The sequence below is a fragment of the Perkinsus marinus genome, assembly GCF_000006405.1.
Source record: "Perkinsus marinus ATCC 50983 genomic scaffold scf_1104296947616, whole genome shotgun sequence".
In the NCBI taxonomy this organism is placed as follows: Eukaryota; Perkinsozoa; order Perkinsida; family Perkinsidae; genus Perkinsus; species Perkinsus marinus.
Genome location: NW_003210555.1, coordinates 29,407 through 39,110, shown reverse-complemented (window position 1 = coordinate 39,110; position 9,704 = coordinate 29,407). Strand labels below are relative to the sequence as shown.

The window sequence follows — 9,704 nt, the reverse complement described above, 5'->3', positions numbered from 1 at the left end:
GTCGCTATCCCACGAACATTGTGCCGATGCAACGCAGAGAGACTTCAGTTGAGCAATGAGAGCAGACTGGGCAGGTATGAAATATAATAGGACAACCAGACACAGAGCAAAAGATACCAAAACTTCAATCGACAATTCGAAATACACCGTATACCATTGTCGAGGATCGTCCATGGGTAAAACTTCGCCAAATAATCTCACAATGAGGAGGATACCGATCTCGCAGATCGTTACGTAGACGAAAAATCTGAAGTGTGGAACAGATATCAGGCGAGTCGATCTGTCACTGTGGATACGTAGATAACAAGCCAGTTCGAAGACACACCAAAGTCTAGAAAAGTAGTTCGGGGTCCAGAGGATGAGGAGTTGCTTCGACTTTGTAAGGAACCTGTCCATGTTGTATATTCCCTGCTTCTTAGCACTAGCGTCTCCTTGGGGTATACAACATTTATCGAGGAACACCATCTTCTTATTGCTTCGATTTGGCACAAGATATCCAAAAAGGATACCCAATAGCATGCCCATGATGCCAAGGGTCTCTACAGCGAGACAGGCTATTCTCTGACGAGATGGTAAAAAATAAACCCCAAATGACAATGCGAAAACTGTGACTAGCATGATAATATAACCAATTTTGACATACAACACAGTGATAAACGTAACGTGCTTCCAAAAAGGGCTACCGGACCAAGAGTGGCTCAAGAACACATCCAACTCATCGACAGGCTTAGATAGACCAAAAGTCTCGTCCGAACCTTCCGCGCCTCGAAACAAACTCCAGTTTCGACTGATTTTACGCATTTCAACACCTCTCAGCGTCGTGAACTCCGGACCGTAGGTTGATGTTGAATCGGCATGACAGCCCGCGTATTGCTTTATGCTATCCTTGGAATTCATAGAAAATACTCAACAGATAACACCTACGACAATCCAGCCTTGACAGTGTATACAATACACAGCAGATACAGTCTAATAGGATCCCCACACCCGCAATTCATCTAACTGTGGCAAAGAAGCACTTGGCGAACTGACTACGGCAATTATTAGTAATCAGTGATTACATTAACCCAACTGCCTGTTCGTGCACGTATGCATGAATCTCGCTCGCCCATTACTCGCTGTGTGCCTCATTCACGGTGGCGCAAGTTGTAAATCTCGCTCGCCCTAAATTAACTAGTTGAAACGTTGCTGGTCGTTACGGCTTTTTCGTGAAGCCTTCCAAGAGCCTTCATTGAGATCTTTGAGTGATCTGCGGGGACTATCTTGTAGTTAGTTGGGGAAGCCGCACATTTCCTACAACCACAGAGTTCGGGTGAGCGCAGCAGAAGGCCAGACCGAAACACCAGACTGCAAACCTGCGGCCCGTAAACCAGGAACCGGAGACTGTCTTGACGGAGGTCGTAGTCTACGACGTCCAGTTCCAGGGTGGGGCCGTAGGTATGTTGAGGTCTATGAGCCTCTACTGCGAGATGACCACGAAAGCAAACTAAAAGCAAACTCGTGTATCATCTCCACCAACTGCACTTCACCCGAACTCGTTTTATCGCTCGAACACAACACGAAAACTTGGACGAGATTCTCGTCACGAGAAACCATGGAGGTGGCCAAACGTACCGGCAGCTATGAGTTAAAGATTCACTCTTTGATCATAGAGCATGATGCTAGTTTTGCCTTGTCCTCCGCACTGTCGTGCAGACTCTCGAGGACCGCCGCGGAACGCCATCTTCCCGCCCTCATGAAGGTCGGGGAGTCTGCTGGCCATGATCTGTGCAGGAGTTGGGCGCCAGTTCGCCGGAGGGTGTGAGTTCCATAGTCGTTCACAGTTTCGTGTCCGATGATGGGACCGAGCCTTTTACGCACCTGATCTAGGAATCGATCATATCTAATCGAGAATACTCGCTCCTCGGGAGAGAATCTTGGGGGCTTGGTTGTTAGGACGGCGTGTACGGGAAGCAACTCACACGGATCACTCGTCACATCCTCTATCTGGAATGAACGAACAGCCTCGGCGGTACAGGCAATGTACGCCAACTGCCCAACTCCGCACTGATCAGTCTTCGATCGCCTGATTTTTATACTCAAGAGCGGGGTTGACGAAGTGCCATCAACATTGGAGAAGGATAGATGACCCCAGCGGAGGTTCAGCAGCCCGTCAGCCCTCAACAGAGCGAAGATTCCCACCAACATAGCTCGCGAGAAGATGTCTTCACGTGGTAAGTTGTTGCGGAAAACCTTGAGCGACTCAGGCCTCGACACTGGACGCATCTTCCTCACCGGTTGACCTCCCGAAGCCTTGCGCGCTGGCTTTAGAATGTGAGAAACCTGAAATTCTTCTCCTGGTGTTAACCAGAAACAAGCAGCTTTATTTCTCGACGCAGAGGCTCTGCGGCAGAGCTGACTCAAACGTAATTATCGAGTTATCCGCATAGCTGCATGAGGTGAGAGCCCATACAAAAAGGGAGAGATCCGGTATGCGAAGAGGAAATGCTTTGCCACCGACGACTTCTTCAAAGAAGGTAACGGTAGAGTCGTAGAGCTGATTGGTGCTCGAAGCAAGACCAGAGGTTGCGAAGGTATCCGCGAGAGCCAGTGCCTCGTCGCGGTCGAACTGACCCAGGAAGGCTCGTACCATGGCGCGTTTGGACTTAGATGACGCCGGGCCGCCCGGCCCGGGCGTCCGATGCTCTCTGGCGAAGTTGCGAGGGGAGACGGGTTCGACGTCCTCACCTGACCAGTGGAACTGAAGGGGGTAGTAGTGATCCGGCTAACCGAGGCCAGGGCTGGAGTGATCGACTTGGAACGCAACAGCAGAGACTGGTCTGAAACAGGGCGCGCATGCGGCACAATTCATGAGAGGGGGGAGGGGGAACCACTGCGTATTGGGGAAGGTGAGGATAGCCCTGCTCCGCTAAGCTGGATCGGGATCCGTTTGCACATCTCCTGGGGCTACAATCTCAGACGTAAGAACGTCACTCAAACTTATCATGATGCGGCGCCAGTGAGGCGGGACGTCGTCGAGGACATCCCTCGATATGTTGTCTGCCCGCCAGTTCTCGGATGAGGAGACATGAGCAAGGACCAGACGGTCAGTGAAGCGGCCAAACCAGTGTGCTGCACACTGTGTACAACACCACGGAGGACAGCTGCAAGCGCCGGTTTCGGAGAGTACAACTTCCTCAACATTCCGATGGCACCCTTGTTATCACAGAATAGCACTACCGTTCGGTAGAGATACGGAACTGACCTGCCCGGATCGGCCGAAGATACCATTGAGGCCGCCAGATGCAGAGAGATTACAGAGGCAATAAGTTCCAAGAGAGCGATGTCCCTGTGCGATGGCACACCATCATCGCCTTCGGCCAGCAGCTTGGCCCATTCGCATAGGGACTCCGAGTCAGCCTTCAGTTGGAACCATAACCCTCTATCGCCATCGGATACCCAACCCCCCCATGAACTTCGTGGACGCGTCCGACGCCAGTACCAGATGAGACCCAGCAGGATGGGGCAAGCCTATTGGCATGCGAGAACGCGGATGCTCGGCTATACCGAGCCAGAAGAGTACCGAACCGAATGTCTTCGACGAGGTTCTCAGTTTGATCGAACGTAGGTGTTTCTTTTCAAATACGTTCAGAATGGCATACAGCGGCTGCAAGAAGCTCTTCAAATGCCCCATAGCTTGGTAGGCAAATACTAGCTCCCCCAGCACCTTACTCAGCGAAGCAGGCATCATATACCCCTTATCGGCGAAGGAGAGGAGGATGTCTCGAATTGAAGAACATATGTCGGGGTGAACCCCAACTTCCGCCTTACCCCCTGGCAACAACACCGCCTCATAGCCTATGAACTTCACGGCGCGAACGCCGAACTGGCACTTACGCCAGTTCATCTCGAAGTTCAGGCATCGCCAGACCAGTAGCGTCAGGTCCTGACGGTCCGATAGATCCGACTGTGTAGCAGGGCTGCGGTAGCGCCACTAGACCGTCGTCAACGTAGACGAAAGAGAGAAACTTGACGTGGCCGAGGATGAGCCTCAACAGCGAGGCCACTATATGGCTGATCGCCGCGCTGGTGCGGCACCACTGGAAAGGGGAGGTCCCCGCCCTGAAGGGCAATGCCAGGTTCTCGGAAACCTCTTGATCAAGTCGAACCGATGTCCTAGCCATTTCTACATCATTGAGAGACAAGTGACGATACGCTGAGGCGATGTCAAACTTCAGAAACACATAGTCATAGGGGCCCTTGGCCGTCCGATCCCGACCACACTGGCAGGAGCTACTCGGTGAACACCCACAAAGCAGATCCGAGAGACCACTGCGGATTTCTTGGCCCCTCGGCAACAAACACGTCTCGGAGAGCTTGCACATACCGTTCAAGCCTGACCGAGAGTGGTCCTCTATCAACCTATACTCGTGGTCGCCCTTGGGTATGAGGGCCATCTTCGCATAGAGCCGATGGGATGCATAGGCCGCCTGTGCAAGAGAGAGCCGCCTCATGCGACCTAAAGCAACCTCTTTACAGAGTATCACCCGACAGACTTCAGGCTGCGTCTCAAAAAGAGAAGTTTCGATAGGATCGCTTGAGGTTAAAGACCTTCATCGATTTATCGAGGTCCTTCTTCGACTTTGCCTTAAGGAACACACCCGTCGGAGGAATCGGAGGATCCACTACGAGATTCAGACCCTGATCGATCTCGACGAACAAGTGAGAATCGGGATCGTTAGTGGCCATTGCCAAGGCTTCCCAAGCTTTGCTCGAATGGGACTACCACAAGCCGATAGACCGTCAGAGCACTTTAGAGCGGCACAGAGCTGGGGATTCCCAAATTGGGAACCAGCGATTCCACGGCTGACTGGAAGGAATTCTCAAGCTCTTCAACCTGTTCAGGCGAAGGCAAACCAGCAAGGTCTCGGAGACAACCTCTAGCTTCCATAGACGAAGCTTCCTCGAGTAAGATCTCAGGCACTCTCGAGGGACCAGGAGGACACAAACCCTAAGCGAACGCTGATGGCTTAGTGACACCCAGGCCTGTTCCATCCTGATATCCCATACGTGTCTCGTTCTTTTCAATGGCTTCGACTGCTCTCTGCTGCAGCCATGATACGTGTTCGATTGCCGCTGAGGCCCCAGGCCGTTTCCTGTGATCTGAAGACCACTCGCACTACTGGTAAACTCAACCGGCACATTCTCAAAACGAGAAACCGACGACACACGTCTTACTATCATGCCGATCACACAGAAGGCCAACCCTCAGGTCCTGAGGCTCAGGAGTCGAAAGCTCAACCGGACTTACCAGAAGACTCTTCTGAGAAGAGGCTCTCTCGTCCTCCTTGCCCGCGACTTTCCGCTGGGTCTCCCCGGAAGGCTTCGCTTCCGCCGTGGACTCACCAGACACCTTTCTAGGGCCACTCGAGTGACGAAAGCGGCAGTTTTTTCCAAAGCGACAGATACCGTCGCGAAAAGCGTAGCAGATGCCAAACTTCGATCCCTGTTTATTCAAGAGGTTGTTGGAGCTGTCCCGAGACGCCATTCTGGACCGATTGAAGGAGAACTCAGCTAGCAGGGTTGGGTAGGCATCGCCAACGAAGCAGTCACGCATTGAGCGGCTAGACGAGGCCGCCATCAAAGAAGCCACCGATCTTCGGTACTTATCGTAGTAGAGAACCAATTCTTCAGCCGGGAGTGCTTCGTTGAATGACAGCAACCGCAGAAGATAAGACGCCACATCCAAAGCAGATAGATCGTCCGGATTGACAACAGCTGCAACGAGCAGGGCATACCTCAGGTCGCAGTGAACAAGCTCCTTGATAGAACCGATGTTTTTACTCTTGTTGAGTCCCAAAAAAAGGGTTCTGAGTCAGAACCCTTTTTCGGGTGAGAACTTCTGATCTTTCTCGGCTTTGCTGACGTTGAAGTTGAAGAGCTTCTCGCCATTAGTTTTGGTGGAGGAATCCTTCGGCAGCAGGGCACAGAAGGAGAGATAATGAGTCATTATCAATGACCATTGTCCTTGTCGCGAATTTGGGAGACAATCTCGTTAGAGACGCCGTGTAGAGCAGAGGGTGGTAAAGTGGTCTTGTAGCTAGCGGCCACGGCCGAGATGAGCTGAGGCACGTCGAGGGAGGAGCCGGACTGCTTGAACTGGGAGTCGATCGCCACTTTACGACGCTTCTTAACGAAGGCAGCAATATCAGCCCTCACCGCTGACATGGCTGCGCCTGCCGCGATCGATAGACCCTCACAGGCTCCGTCGAAGAAGGTGGAAGACAGATTGCCGATGAGACTTGTAGAGGTGAGACCATGGCGAGAGAGTGCCTCCAGGATCTCCTTCTCGACGTCGGAGGATGGGCAAACCGAGTGCACGATGGAGCGTACATCTTCGTTTACTTCACACTTGTTGGCGTTGTCTTCGGCGGGAAGAAATATTTGCGTAAATAAGAGCAAATGCGTTGACACAATTCATTCTTGCAAGCCTCCGCGGGGATCATATTGCATTTGAGAGCTTCCTGTTTGCTGAATAATTCAGCAAACTGTTTGCTGCAAACAGGAAGTTCTCAAATAATTCACTAATTCAGCCTTAATTAACTACTGCGAACTCTGCCGCGGATCGTGCTGGTCATTATATGCGAGTGAATTCATATACCGGCGACCGTCAACAGTAGCTCGTTCGATTATCGGGTAATCATTCCCCCTTTATGCTGCATCGTGACGGGCCTCAAGATTATCGTATAATACGATTGGTATTCCATGATGGAATACGATGAATTCGATGGAATTTCCATCCCTAGCTTAGATTTGGAGGCCGACTCCACTTGTAATCAATAGACTTCCTCTGAGAAGGCCTCGAAGTGGGAGCTTCCATTCAAACATTTACCGGAAAGAGTGGGCCATCCCGAATCCTACATTGTAGAATTCAGGATGGCTAAGTGTAGAATATACATTGAGCTAATCATCAGCTGACAAGGGCAAGGTCATTGCCATTCCATTTTGGATCAAAGTCTCTGACAGTCTCGCCTGGTCATGGTCCGCAATAGACCGCCCACCTATGACTGCCAGTCATGCTGAACTTCAGCAGCTGAAGAATCTGCAGTCTGTTCGATTTTGAATCAAAATGCTGCATTTCCTCGTTCCGGACTATCAAAATTTTTGATAGTCCAAAACGAGGAAATGTTGCAAGTTTAACTTACAACACGAAAGTTACAACTTGTTACTTCGCTAATTCAACGCTAAGGAATCTGGAACCTCGAACATTTTACATGGGCCTCGGGAAGCTTTTAACCGGGAAAGAACTGGCACAGGGGAAGTCGCCACTGGTCTGGGCCGATCTGAACGTACATTCACGAGGTACTCAGCTAGCCCAGGTCATCGCTACTTCTTGGGAAGCTAAGTTGTCTCGCTTGTCCTGAAGTCCACTAAGGTGTCACTAGCATCCAAGGAGTCTATCATAAAACGTGTTGTCCTCGCTGCGGCACTATACGGTCTGGAGACTGCTCCCTACCATGAAAAGTCGTTGAGGCGTCTCGGCGGGCTCCCAAATCGCTGTAGGAGAATGTCCTTAGGACTGACCCTCAGAGATAGGGTGCATGGAGAGCAACTTTGGGAAAGACTTCCTCTTGTTGATCCGAAACATGTTTGCTTCTCACAACGAAACCCGCTGATGGTCTTGTGGTGAGATCTTGTAGGCTCAAGCTTATTAAGAGACGTGGTAGGCTACGATGTGGCAGAGCCAACCTGTTCAGGCCTTGCAAGTCACTCGTTGAAGCACTTGTGGTGGCTAGGGAGTTATATAAAACTCCTATCCCTACTGTATCGAGAGCGCCGAAAATATTTACTTCAAGTAAATTACTTGTTCACGTTGTGAGCGCTGTGGCAAGAAGTTGAGCTCTGCGTAGCAGAAGTGGCGTTTAAACGAGCCAAGCGACAAGAATATGGGCGACAAGCCACACACTGAACTGAATGAGAACACAATAGCCTGAGTGGTGCGATACGTCGCACAGATTCAAGCTAGTAAAGCTATTGTGGATAATACTCAAGACCAAATATATCAAGTGATATACATATTTTTTTCTTTTGCTCTAGTAGAGGAGCACTATAATAACACCTAGGTGTTACTCATAGTGACTGAGCACTTGCCGGCTGAGGATCTTCCTCAACTGACAAGCACTGCGATGTATACCAACCCCCTCTACTCTTCAGCCACTCCCTACCATCTGCCTTGAAGTTAAGACTCTGATCTAATGCTTAATAATGACGTGGTGTTGAGTTCCAAAGTCTCCAAGACTAAACATTCTCCACTGCACGCTGCAAGGGAGTTTAAATATCCCCAGGCTAGCAATCTTGCTAAGCACCTGGAGGTGTACGACGCGGACGCTGCGCGTCGCAGCCTCCATGACGGAGGCTCCAATCCCTGTGACAGGTGACCAGTAGGGGCTGGTAACCAGCCCCTACTGCTTTTTGTTCTGCCTTTTGGGTCCGGTTTCTGGGGATTTTTAGTGGGTATGGACATGCAAGTCCCACAGTATCCTCCTGGGGGCCACATCTCTTAAGGTTCTCCATAACTGGGTTCCCCCCACAGGCTGGTTAATGCGTCAAAAAAAAAGTTCCCAAACTTCAAGTTTTTAAGCTGCATCATCGAAACTGAAGTTCCTCAATCCATATGCTGTCGAGATAGGAGTCGACTGATCTGATCCAAATCCTGAGATCAGGACTTGCAAAATTCGGAAATGTAACACTCAATGTGACGACTCATCTGACAACTCGCAGGAAATATGCCCCCAGAGCTTGTTAACTCAAACTTCACTGAACCTTCGGAACTCTTACTAATGGGATGAGAGCCTGAGCTCGGATGAAAATCCTCGCGCGACCAAGCCGACAAGTTGCAGGCTGCAACTTGCAGCGGTACTTGCTACTCAATGGTACTGTAACACTACCAGGTGTCATCTGCTGAGGTCCTCAGCAGATGACAAGGCAGAAAAGAGGAGAAAAAGATAGACACCCGGCCTAGCATGTGAGTGTCTCAGAATTGATACCCTTCCATACACCTAACCAGACCAATTTGATAATTCGACTTACGACTACATAGAGTTCGATAGAGATGAATGAAATCACTACATCGTGATGGAGAATAGGATGTTCATTTACGTGCTTGAGGATGACAACAATAGACTCGGCCACAGCCGAAATGGGAAACATACGTTAACAATTAACGGTTAACCCGATCGCAAGCACAGCTAGGCCCACAGACATCCAACGATACGGATCAGGAACGCCAAACATATCAAGATCGCGTCCACCGAGACTGAATATGATTCCGGCAGTAAAAACATAAACCATTATATGGTACAGGCAAGCGAGGACCGCAACGACAAACATTATCACGAACCGGTTCCTCATGATGTGGGTCATTCGCAGACACAATCCTAACACAAGTGGCGTTCTGCATGCTAATAGTATGATCGCCACCAAAGCGTCACGGACGAGCACGTAAGCGGGTAGTCTATCAGAAGGCGCCCCATGACTCGAAGAGATGGAGAGGACGGCCGCAATATGTGGAGCAATCAGGCTGACGTATGGGAACACCAGGAGCGCGAGAGCTTGCGGGACTAGAATATGCTGCCGTGACCAATTTCGTAAGAACATCGTGCGAACATTTCTTTCGAATTCTTGCTCCGAGCCGTACCAACCTTCGACTATACCTGTTAACAGTT

At 50.5% G+C, this 9,704-nt stretch overlaps 4 protein-coding genes across 4 annotated transcripts; all 4 read right to left on the bottom strand.

Moving 5' to 3' along the window:
• Positions 1–2,362: 2,362 nt before the first annotated feature.
• Positions 2,363–2,632, bottom strand: Pmar_PMAR015084 (hypothetical protein; the record flags this gene model as incomplete). Its single annotated transcript, XM_002779322.1, has 2 exons — positions 2,363–2,383; positions 2,453–2,632. 2 exons carry the CDS (start codon positions 2,630–2,632, stop codon positions 2,363–2,365), a joined length of 201 nt encoding a protein of 66 aa, XP_002779368.1.
• A 1,916-nt stretch (positions 2,633–4,548) lies between these two features.
• Pmar_PMAR015083 (hypothetical protein) lies at positions 4,549–4,728 on the bottom strand (the record flags this gene model as incomplete). Its single annotated transcript, XM_002779321.1, has 1 exon — positions 4,549–4,728. The coding sequence occupies one exon, from the start codon at positions 4,726–4,728 to the stop codon at positions 4,549–4,551; it is 180 nt and encodes a 59-aa protein (XP_002779367.1).
• Positions 4,729–5,185: 457 nt separating this feature from the next.
• On the bottom strand, positions 5,186–5,527 carry Pmar_PMAR015082 (hypothetical protein; the record flags this gene model as incomplete). The annotated part of the gene is made up of 2 exons (XM_002779320.1): positions 5,186–5,254; positions 5,291–5,527. The coding sequence occupies 2 exons, from the start codon at positions 5,525–5,527 to the stop codon at positions 5,186–5,188; spliced, it is 306 nt and encodes a 101-aa protein (XP_002779366.1).
• A 464-nt stretch (positions 5,528–5,991) lies between these two features.
• On the bottom strand, positions 5,992–6,207 carry Pmar_PMAR015081 (hypothetical protein; the record flags this gene model as incomplete). Its single annotated transcript, XM_002779319.1, has 1 exon — positions 5,992–6,207. One exon carries the CDS (start codon positions 6,205–6,207, stop codon positions 5,992–5,994), a length of 216 nt encoding a protein of 71 aa, XP_002779365.1.
• Positions 6,208–9,704: the final 3,497 nt, after the last annotated feature.